The sequence below is a fragment of the Pinus tabuliformis genome, chromosome 3_2 (assembly GCF_031772625.1).
Source record: "Pinus tabuliformis cultivar Carrire ecotype Pingquan chromosome 3_2, CPIR1, whole genome shotgun sequence".
Lineage (NCBI taxonomy): Eukaryota > Viridiplantae > Streptophyta > Pinopsida > Pinales > Pinaceae > Pinus > Pinus tabuliformis.
The window spans coordinates 1,085,971,622-1,085,993,150 of NC_142302.1; the positions used below are offsets into that span (position 1 = coordinate 1,085,971,622).

General features: G+C 38.5%; 1 protein-coding gene across 1 annotated transcript in view; it reads right to left on the reverse strand.

The window, feature by feature from the left end:
• The window catches only part of RANBPM (SPla/RYanodine receptor (SPRY) domain-containing protein), a 264,798-nt gene that overhangs the window by 80,719 nt on the left and 162,550 nt on the right, over positions 1–21,529 (reverse strand). The window contains exons 6-8 of the mRNA XM_089417491.1: positions 13,906–13,982; positions 11,441–11,606; positions 10,696–10,764 (exon numbers count right to left, since the gene is read on the reverse strand). Of these exons, the coding sequence (XP_089273617.1) occupies positions 10,696–10,764; positions 11,441–11,606; positions 13,906–13,982 (312 nt within the window). The remainder of the gene's footprint in view (positions 1–10,695; positions 10,765–11,440; positions 11,607–13,905; positions 13,983–21,529) is intronic.

Below are 21,529 nucleotides of genomic sequence, written 5' to 3' on the forward strand. Positions count from 1 at the left end.
TCTTTCCCGTGTGTTAGATTTAGCTACTAAATTTTCTCCTTTGCTCTTTAGATTATCTTTTCATTGTGCATTAGTTTATCATTGTTAGCAATCTCATCTGTCATTGATTAATTTTGTTTACATCATATAACTTCCACTTAACTCATTATCTACATTTACTTGAGAACATCTCTAATAACCACATTTAAAAGGCATTTGGATATTGCTCTAAATCTAATTATATTCCTAATTGTTTCAATGAGTATTTCTTATTGCTTCATTGATCATTTTCATGAGCTAGTAATCTTGTGTTCTAAAGTACCTATCTCATTTGAAATTACAAGCATATTGGCATTTTACCTTCCTTGAAGCAATATTGATATCATTGTATCTCATTGAAGCATTGCATCTTACATGTTAGACCTAGTTGTGCATCCTAAATTTACCTCCGAGCATAAGCTTGGTTGTATTGAAAGTTCTAGGGCCACCTTCTTCATCTAATTTGAGAGCCTAGACCATCACTCAACAGTTAAAACAGGTGACCTTGTAGTTCTCTTACGGGCAATCCCTTGTAGGAATGGAGGCTTTTGGGTCGTTAGAAGAAAGAGGAGGTATCGTTAATAAAGCCCTAGCTTTCTTCCACAAACCTTATTTCTACAACCTTGTTTAAGACTAGTCTCAAAACAATTGAGGAGAAGGATTTCATTTAGATTAGGCAATTTAACTAAAATTTACCAACATCTTGCATATCACCTAGCTTAGTCTTGCATCTCATTCATCTAGCTTTCATCTCCTTTGGGCATATTGTTAAATTGTGAGCATCTTTACTTCACTTGTAAAGCTATATTGTATTTATCATTTAATTATCTCACTCATTGGCTCTAATAATTGACATATTTAATTGAGCATTTCTCTTTGAAATAAGGTACAAGTTTCTTGCAAGTTATATTCCCTGCTCGTACTGTAATATTGTGCCACTTTCTTATACTAACATCTGTCTTACAGCACTGCTTATCATGTAACTTGAAGTGTTTCCGTTTTGCAAGTGGTTTAATCCTTATTGAGCATTGTCTTAAGGCATTGGTCCATATTTGCTAAGCTTGCCATATTGATATACTTCGAAATCTATCATGTTCATTAATAATCACACTTGCTATCTTTAATTCTAATTCAAGTTACCTAGAGAAGTAGTTGCCTTGCCCTTAGTCCCCCAGGACTCGTTGTTCCAACAAGTTTTTCCCCTTTCCTTCCACCCTTAGGGGCTACCCCCCTTAGCTTCACTAGGAGAGAGCTTAAGCGGAGTGAGTAGGAATCAGAGTGACAGCCCCTACTCTAAGCATTGCATTATTTTATTATTATTATTACATTATCGCCTCTTTGTTTCTTGTTGCCGACGGAGGCTCTTAGTAGATCGATTAAAAAAGTTGTGGAACAAGGTATTCTCAGTGGAATCAATGTGGTTAATCGGTCCCAAATATCACAATTATTATTTGTTGAAAATATTTTGATCTTCATAAGAAAATCAATCTTCTTCATTGACACATTAAGCGGTATTCTGGATCGTTTCAAGAAAGTGACAGATCTGAAGATAAACGAAGAAAAGTCGATCATATCTTCATAGAACATAGTCCCAGCAGTCATAGAATACGTGAAGGTATGCATGCCTTTTAATCACGTTGACTTTCGGTTGGCTTCAAATACCTGGATGTTTATTTAAAGCCCAACACATAAATCCTCGAATCGATTGTGGATGGTGAACAAAGTAAAAGCTTAAATTAATACATGGGCAAAAGATTAGTGCTAACTAAATCAGTTATTGAAAGCATTAATGTATATTCGACATCCAAATCAAAGATTCCAATAGGGATCCTCAATAAAATCTCGAAAATCAGTGTCAAGTTTCTTGAAGAATTTCAACCCCCACTCCATTATCAGTTTAACTTATCACTCCATGCGTTTAATTTTAAATCCAAGCATGATAAAAATTCTAAAATCTGGAAATGACAATATTTTATTAAAACACAAATTTAGATATTTCACAACTACTGAAATTGTAGAAATAAAACACAACAAAATTATGACAGCCACACATAGAAAATAACTCAGTGATCTTTGGTCAATGTGACCCTAGAAAAACCCCTCTAAAACTCTTGGGGAAAACCAGTTTGAGAGCTCTTCTTTATTTCTAAAAATGATTTTACAGAGAAACTGAAATACACAGTAAAAATTCTAGCAACCACAAATTACAACTTATCTCGATTTATGTGCTTGAACTCCGCCTTGAATTCATGCCCTTGTTGTTGTCCCTCTTCCTTGATTTTTGTGCCTTTCTCCTGCTATACGGTTTTTCCTTGGGATGCGTGCCAATAAATGTTGCTGCCTAGATTTGTTGAAATGTCTTCTTGCTGCTCTCCTTCACTTCCTCACTACTCAGAAATTTTCTCCTTGCTCTCCTTTCTCTTTCTCTCAAATGCTCATGAAAGAATGAATTGATCTTTTTGTCTTCTCTTCTCCTTTTACTCTCTAAATGACCTCTTGGGTTACCCAGAGATCTAATGGCTGAGATTCAATTAGATCTAGGGATGAGAATAAATGTGCATTTAATTCTCACTTTCTATTTTAACTCACCCACTTAGCCTTTTATTTCCATAATCACTTTTTCACTTTCTAATTCTTCATTGACTTTAATAAAGTCACCTTTAAATCAAAATGTAACTTTACCACTTATAAAGTCACTTTTAAATTAAATTGACTTTACCACTTATAAAGTCACTTTAGGAGAAAAGTACAAATAAATTTGGACACTTTTCCCTAGGCCAAAGATCAAAGCCTTAGGGAACCACTTGTCCTCTGGTACCCAAATTTTAACATTTCTTTGGTCATGATGTCATTCCTCTAAAGGGACAGCACTGTCCGATTAGAGAAAATCGCCAAGCCAAAACACACAAGTGGCTGGGGACTTAGAAATCTCGACCTCTTCAGCAAATCCTTGGCAGCTAAAAGTCTATGTCATATGTTAAATTCCAAATCTCTGTGGGGACAAACAATGAGAATAAATACTTCAAGGGAAAAATAGTCATAGAATGGATCAGGGATCCAAGGAAGCAAGATCCAAATTGCCCCATAGTGTGGAAAGCACTACCCTCAGCTTTCCCGTTGATCAGTAATTGGATTGTCTAGAATGTTGGCGACGATAGGACCATCAAGATCGGTTAAGATCCTTGGGCCGATGAAAGTGATGGACACAAATTACAACCTGATAAGATCTTTACACTCAAAAGGCATCTTCAACCTAGCAGGTGCTCGCTCGCAGGCAGTCTCGGTTTAGAGAACTCAAGGATGGTGATCGATAGAATCTCTTAAACTATTAGGTGCTGACTCCAATGAATGGAAATCTTTTTTTGATTGTTTGTGAACATTGTGACTAGGTTGTCTGATGATGACAAAGATAGTTTGTCCTAGTCAAGAAACACCAACTCTGGTATTTTCACAGCAAAGTTAGGATATATGGCACAGATGGAAGAGGAAACACAACAGCCCGACAAAGTCCAAGATCACATCATGGTTAACTCTGCACAATTGTTTATTAACCTCGGATAATGGATTTAGATGGGGATAGCAAGGCCCGAGCCGATGCTCGCTATGTTGCAAAAATGAAGAAACAGTTTTTCATTTATTTGTTGAATGTCCCTACTCATAGAAGGTTTGGACTGTTGCTAAAGCCTCTTTTAATCTGGGGCAGGTTAGTTGGGATAAACCACAGTGGAGGATTGTGTTCTGGACTGGATATCAGACCATTAATTCATGAATTACTTGTCTTCCCTGCTTCTTTTGTCCATACCATTTGGTGAAGAGAAATTTTGCATTATTCCAAGAAAAATGCATTTGTGAAGAGATAGCAATGGTTGTCAATGATTCAACAAGCAAAGCTTTCAAATGTAAGACAAAGCAGAAGAAAAAAGAATCTTGATCATACCTGTTATGGAGGCCAAGATCACCTATGGATTTTTCGACAAAACAAGCCAAGGAAAGCCTTCCATCTGCGATGCCACTTCGGTTGTATTTTTCAGCAGACTCCATTACATGCACATCCGATATTCTCCAGGAAGGGGATCCAACTCCAAGGCTGAATTTTCGACCATATGGGCACCTGGTTTACATAGAAAACTACTACAACTTAGTGAAATTGCAAATCTTGGGTGACTCAAAGATGGTGGTTGATTGGATCGGTGAAAAAATAGGCAACTTTGCGCCTCACCCGTACCATCTCCTCATGTTGAAGAATCTAGGGCAAAGTAGTGTAGTGTGATTCTTCGTTACTTGATAAAAATTTGTGGAGTCTTTTTACTTTTCTTGTTAGCTTATTCTTTTTCTTCTTCTTATTAGTGCATATGTGTGTACTTCATCAAACTACTACCAAAACATAAAAACAAGAGCACAGGATGTTGACTCTCTCCTAGGACCAAAACCTCTCTACTCTTGAGAGGAAAACCCTTTAGTGAATTTCTCTTATTGAAGCATCTATTGATCAATGCCAAACCCTAGACCCCTGACAAAAAGATCCTCCAAGCACAAGTCAAGTCTCCACTCCTTTCTGCACCATATACCCTGGCACTTCTTTCGGCACTTTGTTTCCTGGCACTTCGTCCTCCTACTTCCAGCACTTCTTCTTCTTGCTATGATTCTTGTCTAGAGTTAGACCTTCCTTGAATGAGTCTTCTAAATGAAGTGTTGCTCTTCTATTCCTTGCTCAATTATATCTTTGACTAACCGAGATCCTCCTTGAGTGTATGACTGTTATGTTGTTCTGTTGCCCAAGTTTCTTGCACGTGTGGAGAGTATTTCTAGGTGGTGTATGCCCTTCTCCTTCGCTTGAGTGTCTTTCTTCCACGCTGGAGGAGGAGGCCTTGTAGGCCTAGTTTCAGCCCAAACGAAGGTAGGTAAGTGTCTATGGATTGTTGTTGTCCTAGCCACAGGGACAGCCCTCAGATTTCCTCGCACGTGTGACTGTAGCAACCCCAAAATAGACTTCTAGCCCTCGATGGGGCACCCTTTCTCTTCGCTGCCTTTGGAGACCTCCTTCCTTCGTTCTTTCTTGCCTTTCCCTTCGCAGATTTTAGAGCACAATTTATGCGTTATCTTTGGAGTGGACAGCCTCTATAAATAGAGGATTGTCCCTCCATTTAGGCCGACTAGAAGGGATTAGTCCTCTATTTGTAGGCCCATTTTGAGTGTTGTTTGCAGGCAGATTTGTTGAGCAGTTTGTGGATAGCCCTCAGATTTCCTCGCACGTGTGACTGTAGCAGCCCCAAAACAGACTTCTAGCCCTCGGTGGTGTACCCTTTCTCTTCGCTGCCTTTGGAGACCTCCTTCCTTCGTTCTTTCTTGCCTTTCCCTTCGCAGATTTTAGAGCACACTTTATGCGTTATCTTTGGAGTGGACAGCCTCTATAAATAGAGGATTGTCCCTCCATTTAGGCCGACTAGAAGGGACTAGTCCTCTGTTTGTAGGCCGACTTTGAGTGTTGTTTGTAGGCAGATTTGTTGAGCAGTTTGTGGATAGCTTCCATGGTGGTGTAGCATGCTTGAAGGAGCTTCTTGAAGGTGCCATTGCATAGGAGTAGACTTGACTTTGCTTGGAGGTTTGAAGTTTCCCTTTGACTTTAATATATATATATATATATATATATATATATATATATATATATATATATATAGATACACATATATATACATAGTGTAACATGGCCTTAAGGCCTTCAATATTTTCTCTTGACTATTTGACACACCTATAGCACTTTGACATGTGCTAGACTACTTCAATGAGCAAGAAACTCATTGTCATATATTATAAAAATAGTATTTCTTTTCTTAAATAAGTACAAACATTAAAAGTACATTTATGAAAATCGAACCTAGTTACACTTCCTTCAACACTCCCTCGTAACTAGGGAGGTATTCATACAACATTACAAGGTGTTTGGAAATATTCAATATTGAAGAATTCACATAAGAGAAACTAGATTAGCAATCCATTTGTTATAACATCATATCCATTAGCATTGTCATAGTGCAAGGCCTTGACTAACAGCTCCATCTCTTTACGAGACCATGAGCTACAATGTTGGCAAGACCAATGATTTATAGACACCTTCATAATTGTCTCTCAAGGTACATACCCACCCAGGTGTTCTCTGAGTATGACCTTCTAGGACTATTCTTATCTTGCGTTCCCAACCCTCAAAGAATATCGGTCCTCTTAATCTTGGCTTGGATTCCCTACACATCCTCAAATGGTATCGGATGCCAGATGATTACCCAATCCTCCCATTCTTTCTTCCCAAGTGAAGATAGGAATGTTATGTCTATCTTGTGTCTACATTTCCATTCATGGCCTTCATTTAGATTTACGGTTGTTAGTCCTGGTCTAGTGCATGACCCATGCAATGGAAAACACAATTGTCACTCCCTTGAAATCAGGGGTGATCCAAAACTTCCTCTTGACCAAGGACCTGTCAGAGCTCCTTCTTAACTGGGGACTCTTTCCTTCATAAGCACCCTCTTCTTTGTGGGTCCTCCAGCTGCTTGATCTCCTTCCTTTCTTGATGTCATGAAATCTTTAGGTAGGGCACCATCCATCAATCATTTTCCTCCTTGGTTTGTCATGTCATTGCTTTCTTCGAGGAAAGTGGTTATCGTGTCATATATTAGGGTTCCTTGTCATCTTGTCCATGCTTCAAAATATTCTTCTCATGGATGCTTCGTTGTACTTGTTTGTTTACATGCTTCAACCTAGTATCCCATCATGACTTCATCCTGATATTGCTTCAATGTTGTCTTTTGTTTGGATGGTTTCTTCATCACAACATCTTCATAGAGTAGAATCATTTAGCTGCAGTTTTTATATCTCCAAGGCCTTCATAGGTGTCAAGGGTGTCATGGCTTCTTTCGGGAGATATCTTCAAAGTATCTTGTCCAATAGTGATTCTCAGTGATCATGGTGTTCTTCCACATGCTTGATCTCTTTCTTCATTTGCTTCTTATTAGATAGATAGGTTAACCATCTAATGCTTCTTATGAGAGCATTCCTTCATTGCTTGCTTTCTGGACTTGTCAGCATTTCTTTTTGATTCTTAGTCAGCAATCTTATACTCCTTAGGTGAGCATATACTTTTGTTGACCTTAATTGAATTGTGTGACATGCCTTCAAGCATGTTCTTGGTGAAAGAGATTCTTTCATGCTTGATCATGTTATAGAAATATCCCATGACTCAATAATATACAAATATAACATGACTAAACTTTAATGCATGCATACCTCATCTTGATTCTCCTTTGATCATCCTTTGGTGTGGCCCTTCTTGCTTTATCTTAGCTTGCCTTCATATCATCCTTTTCTTGGATCCCATGAATGGGATTCCCAATGAGACATCTGCCTTGGTTCATGAACCTTATTTTGAAGATTCCATCATAAGATCTTAAAGATCCTTGCCTTGCAAATGTTTCTTTTTCTTTGATGATGGAGGTCTTCTAAGATACTTGATCATGATCAAATTTTTCGTTTATCGTGGACGAGGTCGTATACTACGTATGCTTCTTCTATATGAATATCTTGAGCTATATCTGTCAAGCTCCTATATTCTAGAAGTTATTTCTACTTATGCATTTTTGTTCTTATCATAGAAGACACATCTTCATGAGTATCTAGATTCTATGTAAATCATGCTTCTAGATTCTAGAGGATGTTTCTAGCCATGCAATATTAATCTTATTCCTACATGCTCCTATATTACTCAAAACTTTGAAAGAAGTCTAGAAGTAAAGAGTTTGACCTAGTCATAGTAGAGATCTGGACGATCTTCCTTCTTTTGCTTGTTTCCTTCTTCTTTCACCTCTTGAGTCAAGTGAGCTTCTGCCCTCTTTCTTTTGTTGTTGTTATCCTTCTTAAACTTAGGGAAATTCCTCTTGTAATGTCCATATTCTTGGCATCCAAAGCATTGGATCTTGGACATGTCTTTGTTGTTTATTCTTCGTGGACCAAACTTGCCAAATTTACCCTTTCTTTTCTCCTTTGATCCCACATCTTCTTTTGCCTTAAGCCTGGTTTCCTTTGTTCTGCATAGACACCACATTTCACTGAGAGTGGTTGCTTCCTTCTTGGCATATATGCTTGATGTGAAGTTTCCCCACTCCTCAAGTAGAGCATTGAGTACTAAAGTTGTCATCTCTCTGTCAAACATGACTTCCCCGAGCTCTTGAAGTTGATCTCTCATTTCATATATTTTCATGAAGTAGGGACTATTCCTTCTTTTGTTATTTTCAGATATTACTTCTCCGATTGTGAATACCGAGAATAGCTCTACTAGCTTATCATATATTTCTTTTGATGTCTCAAACTTGGAGACATGAGGAATGAGAGAGTCTTTGATTGATTCTATCAAAATCCTTTGAGCTCTTGTCTCATCCTTATTGTACTTGGCTAAGGCTTGAGTCTGTTCCTTAGCAGGGATAGTGATATTCCCTTTGACATGCTCTAGGAGTTCATTCTCCTTGAGTAGTAGATCAATCCTCTTCTTCCATGCAAGAATGTTATTGGTTCCTACCAATTTATTGCTTTCCTTGCAAAAAGACATTGATGTATATTCAGAAGGGGACATGTACTTACTTGATAGATTTTGAGATGTAATGGATTTGCTTCCTCCTTGAAGGCTTGATGCTTGTCTTCCCTGAATTTTGATGTTCTTCAAGTTGCCTTCTCCAAGTGGACTTGCTTAGTGATTAGGTTTGCTTGAAGACTTGTAGCTTGATGTAGGTGCTTTTATGCAAAGCTCTTCTTCTAGCTTTGTAGACCTCCTTGATGAATGGTTGATTGTAGACCCTTATTGTCCTTGAAGTGATTAAGACTTCTAGGCTCGATGCTTCAACTTTGTAAATGCTTCCCCTTGATAAGTGTCCTTGAGTTTCCCTATCCCTAACGTGTCACCTTACCTCCGATACCATATTGAAGAATCAAGGGCAAAGTAGTGTAGTGTGATTCTTCGTTACTTGATAACAATTTGTGGAGTCTTTTTACTTTTCTTGTTAGCTTATTCTTCTTATTTGCATATGTGTGTACTTCATCAAACTACTACCAAGACATAAAAACAAGAACACAAGATGTTGGCTCTCTGCCAGTGCCAAAACCTCTCTACTCTTGAAAGGAAAACCCTTTAGTGAATTTCTCTTATTGAAGCTTCTATTGATCAATGCCAAACCCTAGACCCCTGACAAAGAGATCCTCCAAGCACAAGTCAAGTCTCCACTCCTTTCTACACCATATAGCCTAGCACTTCTTTCGGCACTTTGTTTCCCAGCATTTCATCCTCCTACTTCTAGCACTTCTTCTTCTTGATATGATTCTTGTCTAGAGTTAGACCTTCCTTGAATGAGTCTTCTAAATGAAGTGTTGCTCTTCTATTCCTTGCTCAATATATCTTTGACTAACCGAGATCCTCCTTTAGTGTATGAATGTTCTGCTGTACTGCTGCCTAAGTTTCTTGCACATATGGAGAGTATTGCTAGGTGGTGTATGCCCTAAAGGCCTTCAATATTTTCTCTTGACTATTTGACTCACCTAAAGCACTTTGAAATGTGCTAGACCTACTTAAATGAGCAAGAAACTCATTGTCATATATTATAAAAATTATTTCTTTTCTTGAATAAGTACAAATATCAAAAGTATATTTATGAAAACCGAACCTAGTTACACTTCCTTCAACACCTCAGAGCTTTCAAAAGGGAGATCCAAAAGTTGGAATGGTACACATGCAAACACGTCTATAGGGAACTAAACAGTCTGGCAGATAGTCCTTCAAAAGATGCCATCCAAGGTCCAATGAGCAGACTTGAAATTCATGAGTTGAAGGAAGGCCACGCCCTCAAGGCCATCATGATTAACTTGTAGTCTTCTACATGGCATCAAGGATAATGGGCAGTTGGTACAGGTCAGAAGATAAATCTGGAAAATTATTTTGCTAATCTCTGTTTGTTTTTTTTGTTCTTTTGTTTATATATGAAGCTGTGACAGCTCAAGACAGATCTACAGGTACTCATGAATCCATGATGTATATTTCCTTTTGTAATATAATGATTTTTTCCAGGGGAAATACACACACACACACAGATATCTATGTTATATATATATATATATATATATATATATCCAAACCATAAGATAACATATATGCAAATAGAAGGTGGACATCATTATATAACTGTTAACACTATCATAGAATTTGGGAAGGGTGGGGCACCATTTTTTCTTTTCCTGGAAAAGGTGTGCCAAAGTTGTTTGAACCGGTCAAAACCAGTTCGAGGATCCCAAGGGTGAACCAGTTGAACCAGGTCATTTTGGGATCCTCAAGGCGTAAACTAGTCAAATCAAGCCAGTTCCAGTTACAATTTTGTTAGCTTTTAAGATGCTGCTTTAATCAAGTTAGACAAGGAACAAATCCATGATGTAATTCAGATTTCCATTTACAAAAAAACACTAATCAAAACTTCAGCAGTAAAAACAACACCAAGGATACTTAACGAGGAAGAGTGTAACAATTTTATTAAAATCACTTTTGTGCATATGAAACAAACTACCAAATGCTTGACAAAAATTCTCATATAACTCAAATAAAAATGAACATTGGTAAATGCAACTTGCATAACCACTAAAACTATTTCTCACCTGAACAAGTTGTGGATACCATTCCCGAAGCTTCTTGAATGCAGAATCAACATCACCATTCCTAATAAGCTTGAGTTGTAGAAGAGTAGCATTCCAAATTAAAATGGTTATCAACCAAACTCCAAGAAAAAAATCTCACTACATTCTCTCATGATAACAACTAAGAACTCATAACACATTCAAGACAATGAGAGAATAGTGCAAGTTTCAATTGTACCTTCATCTATTCCAAACAATTAATGGCTCAAACAAAACGGCCTTATTCAAAAAATATCAAAACTGGGAAATAAAATAATGAAAGATAAAGAACAAGCAACTAGCAGTAAAAGCCACCATAAGAGTTGCATTCCTTGGATTCTAGAACAAATTTCACAAAGCCTTATGACATAGCTTCAATCAAATGCATTACCGCCTCAGCTTATAGATAATGGAACTATCATCACATATAAATCAAATATAGAACTGTATAGATTTGAAAAAGAAAAAAGACTAAAAATTAAAAATTAAAAATTTAACTAAAAAAATCAACGTACAATCTACATCTAATCACCAAAAAAAGCTACCAGATTTCTTTTACTAGCTAAAAACTAAGAAACTGTAATGTCACTCCCATGTTCTAAAGTACTCTCAATGTCCACATTTGACACAAGGAAATGATTCATGGTCCATATTTGACGGATATAAATACATCTAAGCAAATGTGATGTTTATCCTAGTTGGGACCAATAACCATTAGCAAGCATACCTGGCGTAATATCTTTCGTTGGTCTAATGCATAGGTCACCAACATCTCTAGAGTACTATTTTCTTGAGGAGTAGGCAATACTGGAGGAAATGTATTTCCGCTCGCTGTATCAAAGGATGCAAGTGTCTCTTTGTATCCATAATGGAGTAGGTAAGAACGAACAATCCTGCCGCAATTTAAAAAGACAAAAAAGATGAATACCAAAGGAACCAAAATTGCTTTTGTTACTTTTCATCATAACTGAGATGCAACTATCCATTAAATAATTAAGCTTACAAACACATACAACTCTTCAACAAAAAGCTATGTGCTTAAGATCTAGCCAATAGACTTATACATATTATCATTACAAATGTTAGTCAATTTGATATTTCAAGGCAATGATTTAATTGTGAAGTGGTTTTATCATAAAAGTACCAAATTTTCTTCAAAATTGATTTAGAAAGGTTTGATCAAAGACATTTACTGGGAGACCATGGGAATAGAAATGATTTTACAATATGTATAGTTTGGAAACAATGTTCTTTTTCCCTTTTATACTTTGTTTCTTATTAATCATGGTGGGAATAGAAATGGATGGTAATCACTGCTTCACGATTTTGTTCTTTAATCCAAAGAGTCAACAAGGTTATAGACAAATATGACTACTGCCCAACACCACTAACTAACCTGCCGCAAAATTTTGGGATGGATGTTGAAATACATTTTGCCGTTAAACCATTTTTATTTACATTTTACACGAAGTACATATGCAATCACTTTTCATCGATAAAGCTAAATACACATAGTCCCTTTCATTTCCTTACTCTAAGAAAATATATTTTGTTTGCCATAGCTTTTATATCCCCTCAATACAAATCAATGTTGCGAAAATCATGATCGGGATTAAATCGGTGCGGGACTGAAGTCGGAAAAAATCGTAAAAATCGGGATAAAATCGGTAAAAATCGGCAAAAAAACGGCAAAATTAAAGCCAATTATTAAAAAAATAAATAAATACAAAGTACAAAAATCACGATTTTTTTTTGAAAAAATCACTGATTTAATCAGCTGATTAACCATTTCAGCGAAAAAATCACGATTTTCGCAACACTGATACAAATTAATAAACATAGGCAATCCTAAGAGGCTTCAAAATTGCTAATCTAGTTGTTTATTTTGGCTTTACTTTCTTCACCTTTGATTTGATAGATTCGTTATTTTATTAGATTAAACAATGATAATATGATATATCTAGACTATTCAGTTTCCACCGTCTTCTAATGCTACTTCAAGGGGGAGTTCCTCAAAATTTGTGTATTCATCACAAGAAAAGGCTTTCAAGATCTGTTGCTCATGTTTAGATAAATCTTATGACTATCACTGAGATTTTGATATATCTCTTTCAAGGAGAAAAATCTTAATGGGATAATATTATTGTAAACATCACAATGATGGTTTTTATCTTTTTTGTCATTGATTGGTTTCATTTTTCTAAAAACAAGGAGAAAACAGGATTTGGCAGGTGAGAAGCCAAGAATACAAGGAAGGCACATGAACATTAAATTCAAACATGGGGAGAATCCTCTTTTTATAGCTCAAAGATATATAATGGCAAATTGCTAATGCTGATGGAGCAACAAAGCAAAGATTCTCATTTAGAGAAGGAAGAAGGGGTGTCAAATAGATATGCTCCAGCCACATATCACCTTTATTGGGTCCGGTCAAAAAACCTTACAAAGTTGTGTAGTAATACCAAATCTACCTTTGGGATAGGGTTTCAAAGGCAGGGGAGAATTTAAGCTTCGCATCTCCATGAAGCCTATCATTCTATTGAATCAGCAAAAGAAACACACTCAACAACCCAGACAATCCCTTGAATATGACAGACCTAAACTACTTGATTGATTTCACCCTCATCTATACTTTAATGCCCTGTGACCTAGTAAAAAGCACTACTAGAACAGGTTGATAGGTCACAGTAAAGGTTCACTGTGATAGAGTACATATTGTACTTACGCTCCAAGGCTCCAATTTTTATTTTGGTCAACAATACGATAAAGATCAAGTCTTAGGAGGGACCCTAGTTTTGGGGAAGCTCTAGGTCATTTAAGGAGACATGGTGTAAGGGTATTGATCCTGCACCTCAGTAAAGTCCTATATAAGGAAATGAAGAATAATGACTGATCCTTGTGCATGATTTTGTGTAGAAAACAGATATGGGAAAGGGTTACTACACACAAATATACATGAATATGAATGGACTATGAGACATAGAATTTGGATTATAAAAAGCTGAATTATAAAAATCTAAAAGAAAATGTGCATGCACTCTTTTACTCACAATACATCCATAATAGGATCAAATATCAAACTCCTGTTGTATGCAAAACTTCAGTATCTCTAGACAGAAATTATTTTACAGCCTACTACAACGCCTCATTTTCACTCAAAGAAAGAACTTGACAAACATTCCACAGCCTTACCAATGGCTGACACTAAGGGGCAACGATACTTTTTCTATTATTGTTTGGCGTTTTTCTCTCTCCTCTTGCGCCAATTGCTGCAAAAAGCATTAAAATTTTGAAGAACATCAGCTTATTCCCTGTGCAATAATAACAGGGATTATAAAAGCAATAAACTATCCCAGAAGACAAAAAATAGCAGAGTGCCTCTGAATTGCTGTTCACTGTAGAAGTATTCTCAATTAATTTTCCCATTCCCTTGCCTAGAGATCTATAACAATACGCAACGGAAAACAGTCCATTATCAAACCTAAAACTTAGTATGTTGGAAATGGGAAGTTGAAACCTCAAGATATCCACACTGTAAGGAATGAAGAGAAGAAAATACTTTCGCAGATGTTGTACATGCCATAGTAGGTGATGGTAAACAATTATATATACAAAAAGAAAAGTAATCTCAATTAATAGTTTCTTGCATTTGCACTAAGGAGCACAGATCATGTTGCCAAAGCACCTCTGAGTATACAAACAAAAACATCACATGCAAAAGAATGGTCATTTTTATGCTGTAAGTTACAAGAAACCAACAATATGATTCTGTAGATATTCTAAGATATTATGATATGGATATAGATATAGGGGCAGAATTGGACCCATCAATTTTTTCGAAAAATCTGGATACAATGCAGCTAGACTTGGCATATATAAAAATGCATATCATATTTGTATAAGTAAAAATAATTGTTTTCAAATATGCTACTAATTCTAGCCCAGTTCCCATGGACAAAGAGTTCGTTATAAAAATAATCCCACATAATCTGTCAAAATGAATTTTCACACATCATCCTTTTTGTGTGTGTTTTTTAATCTGACTGTCATAAAATAACTACCAAAACACTGATCAATGGACAATAAACCTGGACTATTATCTTACAATTATTACATCAATTTTCAAATGAATTCCAGGCAGCATGAACCAAATATTGTTTGACAGATTTCTTAAGTAACCACAAAAAGGAGATTTATGTATCTCACCATATAACTATATACGCCAAAAGGATATCCAACGCATCATGGTAGACAGAAATACTGTTTACTTCTAAAGCATGTTGCTTTGTCTCTTTGCTCGTGGCGGCTCTGTGAATGCAGACACCGCTTACCAATCCAAAGGAAGACCTCTTATAGCCCTAAAGGGTTCTAGTAATATATATATAAGACCCATACCCATACTGATTTGATATTGCTATTGCTTGCAAACCATGTTATCTAAACTGAGTCATTGTTTCCTATGGAATGTTACTCGGTCATTCTGATTCATTTGACTTGGTTTAGTTGATTTAAAACTTGAAAAAAAAACATATATGAAATATTTGAAAACAAAACAGACAAGTTATCACGGAATTGATTCCCTAGGTTTCCTAAAAAACAACTCCTAACAATAAAAATACTACAGAAACAGAAACATGCAATAAAGATAGACCTAACAATTCAATATATTTCATCTTACTGGAAATTCCTCAACACTTGAAGACACTCATAATCAGATGATATGATTTTATTAATGTCCAACAAAAGACCACAGAAGTTGGTCACAGGGACTAAAAGAGTACATCCAGTGTGAGTACAAAATGGGAGTGTGGAAGCAAGTCCTAAATCAAAAATAAAAGCAGAAAAGATAGATAAAGATAAGATAATGTAACAAACAGTTCCTGTTTGTATGTGTGTAGACCAATGTTGCACGAAGCAGGGACATTTTTGGAAGCAGATCCGCGGAAGCGTCATTTCCCAAAAATCTCATAATCGAAGCGTCTCGGAAACATCTACTATATATATCTATATATATATATATATAGATATATATATATATATATATAGATATATATATATATATATATATATATCGAATGTGGATTTCCATACATTTTGGACATTACTCCAAGTTTTACAAACCTGGATTGATAATGAAATATTTGTGTTAATTTGAAAAAAATGGCGGGAGCTCTGGTTCTAGGGTTTAACTAAGCAAGTGACAGAGGGCAACAAGCACCCATGGAGACACAGGGAGGAGGGAGCTCCACTCCCTCCTACAGTAATATGGTTGCAAACAGAGGAAGAAGGGGGGGAAAGAACAAACCTCCACAACCCTTGGAGGTCAAGGCAAAAAACACCAAAACTCAGAAGGCGGAAGGCAGCAAAACCCATGCAGATCAAGGGGCCCACGAAGAAGACTGTCAGGAGGAGAAAGAGGAAGACAGAGGTCAGGGATCAGAGAACAGAGCTAAGATGGGGCCCTATAAACCCAAGACCGTAACTAAACCTCGGGTTATTTTGAATGATCCAGCTCTGCAAGCGGACAGGGATCACATGGCAAACTATGGCATCATCTGCAAATTTATGGGAATCTGGCCATCAGAGAAAGCATGGTTGTAAAGTTTTGTAGATGTTCTATGCTAAGAGCAATTTCACTTTTCTCACAGCAATCATACAAGTAGATAAGCAAAATGCAGATAGAACATATAAGCAGATCTTACAGAAGACAAATCAAAAACAAGAAAAATGTATGTGTTTGTTTCGGCGGTCAACAGGATGCTTCAACCAGCAAAGTCTCCTTTGGTCAGCCAGCCCAGCATGTGTCACAACAACCCTCCAACCAGTAGATGAGTCAACCCAAGTCAGTTCTACAAAAGTCAACGCTGTCCTGAAAAGTCAACGCAGGGGCAGCAAGCTAAAAGTCAACGCAGCAGCAAAATGGTCAACCCTTTGACCTCGATTTTTGTGCCAGGTAGTATGGCCTTCAAAAATCGAACCTCCCACAAGTTTTCAGCTTGTTTGGACCAAGCGTTGACCAAAGTCAACGCTGGTCAAACTTCTGCGAAACCCTAGCAGCAGAAACCCTAGCAGCAGAAAAATCCTCTTCGTCCTTCCCACGTGTGGCTGAAATTCGTCCTCCAGGTAGCTCGTACTTTTTAGGATGAGAGAGGAAGATGTGAGTTGTGTTGTGATCAAATTCTCTCCAACTTTTCCTGTATATATATATCCATCAATGAGGGTGTGTGACACATCTGTTGGGCATGTGAGCCTACATTACCAAACTGGCTGACCTTTGCACATATAATTTATTAAGAATAATAAATTCAAAATATAAGTTCTGCTCATCGGATTAAGACTATTTTTATATGGATTTTACACCTCTCAGAAAGAGGAATCCAACAAAAATATTAGCCTCTTAATCTGAGCATCAGAACATGGAGTTTGGACCTAGTTGTCCAAATTTAACACTCCCTCTCAACTAGGGAGAACTCCATCTATTAGTGCAATTAACATCGTGAGTCATCCCGCCGAAACTTGCTTTGCTGGCTTCTTTATTTCAGAACAGAAGTGGGTCAGTCACAAAGACATCATTCCCCGACTGACATAATCAGTCCAGAGGTCCCAGACCTCACAAATCTTGATCCCAGATCAAGTGGTTGGACCATGCCATCCTAGATAGAGAGTACGGAAATCTCTGATGCGTCCATCAGTCTTTGCTAATAGTCTCTAGCTTTTCCACACCTCATTGGCCAAATGAGAGGTACTTCCCATGAGCCCTGAACTCAATGGGTAGGATGCATACGGGGCACAGATTAAATGAGTGGCGAACCAGCTCAATAATCACAAGGGTGGGGCAGAAGCATTATGAGTGCTTATAGCTCCGAGAAGCTATCCCCAAAGCCCCCCAGAGCTCCCAGAGCTCATCGTCCAACAGGACCCACATCATAGGGTCTTTCCACGACACCAAGACTCTCACGGAAGGTTAGGAACTTGACCTTCCCCAGGGGTTTAGTGAGAATATCCGCGACCTGCTCATCAGTTCCTATATGATCGAGCCTTACGGCGCCTCGCTGTACCATATCCCGGATAAAGTGGTACCTGATATCAATATGCTTGGATCGGTCGTGGAACACAGGATTCTCAGTCATACGAATCCCACTCTGATTATCACAGAGTATTACAGTGGTATCTAGCACATGTTGGAACAGCTCACTAAAGAGCTTCCTCAACCAAACTGCTTCACAACAGGCCATACTAGCAGCAATGTATTCGGCCTCCGCGGTGCTCAAAGCCACCGACTTCTGCTTCCTGCTCATCCATGAGATCGAAGCAGAACCAAGATTGAAACAGCATCCAGATGTGCTCTTACGATCCACCACACTGCCAGCCCAATCGGCATCAGTATATCCCCGGAGTATCACACTCCCGGCAGTGTATCTCAGCCCATGGTTTATCGTGCCCCGAAGATATCTCAAAAGATTCTTGGCACCAACCCAGTGAAAATGATGAGGCTCAAACATCTGTTGACTCAAAGTATTCACTGCAAAACATATGTCCGGACGGGTGTTCACTAAGAACATCAAAGCTCCTATGAGTTGACGATACTCAGTAGGATTGGCCAAGATAGGCCCTGCAGCGCTGCCACTCAACTTCTTAAAGTTGAGTTCCATTGGTGTCGACACGGACTTACAGTCCACCATCCCAAATCTTTCCAGAAGCTTCACAATATACTTTCCTTGAGAAAGGAAAATCTCTCCAGGTCTCTGCCAGACCTCCAGGCCTAGGAAATAGTGCATCAGTCCTAGGTCTTTCATCTCGAACTCAGCAGCAAGCTCCCTCTTACATTGATGAATGAGAGGGTCATCACCTGTCAGGAAGAGGTCGTCCACATACAGCACTAGAATGAGAGGCTTTCCTTCCTCAACCTTAAAGTAAAGGTTTGGATCAGCATTGCTTCGAGTGAAGCCCAGCTTCATCAAGTAACTATCCATCCTCTCATACCAAGCTCTGGGTGCTTGCTTTAACCCATAGAGGGCTTTCTTCAACCTGCAGACATAAGTGTCTCGATCTTGAACTTCAAATCCCAGAGGTTGTTCTACATACACCTCTTCCTTTATTGCACCATGCAGAAAAGCGGTCTTGACATCCATCTGATGAAGACTCCATCCTTGCGTAGCAGCAAGGGCTATGATGGATCGGATGGTGGTATATCGAGCCACAGGTGCAAATATATCGTCATAGTCAATTCCTTCCTTTTGAGAGAAGCCACGGGCAACAAATCTTGCCTTAAACTTTTCAGCACTCCCATCAGATCCATGTTTAATCTTGTAGAGCCATTTAGCGGTGACAACAGATTTGTCCTTCGGTCTCGGGACCACATCCCAGACATCATTCTTCATAATAGCCTCATATTCTTCATGCATAGCATCCTTCCAGACTTGATGCTTGATGGCTTCTTCAAAAGATCCAGGTTCAGATTGTATAATAGTACTCATGGCAGCTAGATACCCTTGGTATCTACACGGCTTCTTGCTTTCTCGGAATGTTCCCCTTGGGGCAGCATGACCCTCAGCATCTTCGAGGGTGTCCCTGAGCCATGATGGCCTCTTTCCTAGAGAAGGGGAAGGATCAATAGGGTCCATTGGCCCTTCAACATCAGGCATAGTCTCATCCTGGGGTTCTTCCAAATTTCCAGGTCTTTCTTCATGGTTTTCTTCAGATCTAGGAAGATCTACTACTTTCTTCAGGGAAGCATCTTCGTCAAAAGTGACATCATGGCTTATCTCTACTTCCCTTTGACCAGGTACATAGACTCTATATGCCTTAGAAGTCTCACTGTAGCCCACAAACATTCATTTCTTCCCAGTAGCATCCAGCTTACTTCTCTTTTCTTTCAGCACATGAAAATAGACAGGACATCCAAAAATTCTAAAATGTGAGACATCAGGTTTCTTACCAGAGAAAACCTCTTCGGGAGTTTTGGAGTCCAAAGCGGAATGAGGGCATCGGTTTTGAATGTACACAGCAGTATTTGCAGCTTCTCCCCACAGAAACTTTGGAAGACCCTGGTCACATAGCATGGCACGGGCAGCTTCCACAATAGTCCTATTCTTGCGTTCAGCAACACCATTCTGCTCAGGAGTATATGCAGTGGTAGTCTCCCTCTTAATGCCAGCTTCTCTGCAAAAGTCTTTGAACTCATTTGACTCATATTCAGTGCCATTGTCAGTCCTCAAAATCTTGATCTTCTTTCCGGTCATATTTTCCACCAAGGCTTTGAAGGTACGGAACCACATGAAAGCCTCATCCTTCTTCTTCAAGAAGTATATCCAGGTTTTGCGAGAGAAGTCATCAGTAAATGTCATATAGTAAGAACATCCCCCCAGGGATGTTACAGGCAACATACCGGAAAGATCAGAATGGACTAGTTGCAATATCTCAGATGTCTTTGTGACACTTGAGGGGAAAGGTCCCCTTGCATGTTTTCCTTCAGCACAGCCCTTACATACACCTTTATGATTATTTCCAAAATCAGGCATCCCTGTCACCACCTTCCTTGCTTCGGGAAGAGCCTTGTAATGAAGGTGTCCAAATCTTCGGTGCCATAGTTCGGTTTGACGGATAGTATCACAAGTCATAGCTCCCAACGGACTCCCTCCAACCTGGTAGAGTGTACCAACTCTAAAACCAATTGAGATAGCTTCCTTGAAGCTCTTCTTCCACATGAGTACCTTTCCATCAGAGAAAGTTACATTGAATCCTTTGTCTTCCATGGCAGATACAGACACAAGGTTCTTCTTCAATTTGGGTACATAGAGTACATCTTGTAGATGGAGGACTTGTCCTTGAGACAAGTGGAGGGTCACAGTCCCGGTCCCTTTCACAGGATAAGTGGCATTGTCCCCAAGGATAATTTCTAGATTAGTATCCCTTTCAACCATGTCAGAAAGTGCTTTCTTGAATCCGGTGATGTGTCTTGAGGCACCACCATCGATTAGCCAGACATCCATAGTGTCGGGCGGAGATGCAGCTGAGAGAGCAGATATTAGAATATACTCATTTCTTTTATCAACAACATTAGACTCCTCATACCTGGTATTTCTGGTCCTTTTAGAAGGTGGATGGTTTCCTTCAAAGTGAGCCTTCCTCTTTCCTTTGGATTTGTCATTTCTTTGATTCCCATTCCTTCGGTTGTTGTTGTTGTCGTCACTATCGGGAGAATTCTTCTGGAAGGGGCATTCTCTAGCATAGTGTCCAGTCCTATGGCAGGTGAAACATTTACCCTTCTTCTTTTGAGTCTTAGTCCTTCCTTTGTCCTTGGAACCACCAGAGTTCTTCTTTCGGGAATGAGCAACATAGGCAGCATTTCTTTCATTATCAAATTCCTTCATCCTTGTTTCTTCTTGCATACATCTAGACAGAAGCTCATCAAAGTTAGGGATGGTATTATTGTTGAGAATGGTAGTTGTGAATACTTGCCATTCATATGGAAGTCCTCCAAGTGCGGTGAGAACCATCTCACGATCATCTATTGTCTCCCCAATAGCTAGCAGATTGTTCCTGGTTTCGGTCAACTTCATAAAGAAAGTTTGAATAGACTCGTCTCGGCCCTTCTTCATATTCTTCAACTTGTTCTTGAGGAATAGCACTTGGTTCACATTGTTTACTCGGAACATAAGTATCAGTTTGTCATACATCTCCTTGGATGTGCCTAGTTCAGATATGTAGGCAACCAGACTCTTATTTATGGATTCCCTGATCAGCAGTTTTGCTCTGATTTCTCCCTTCTTATACTTGTGTTTAACAGCAGCAGAGGCATTTGATGGAGGTTCTT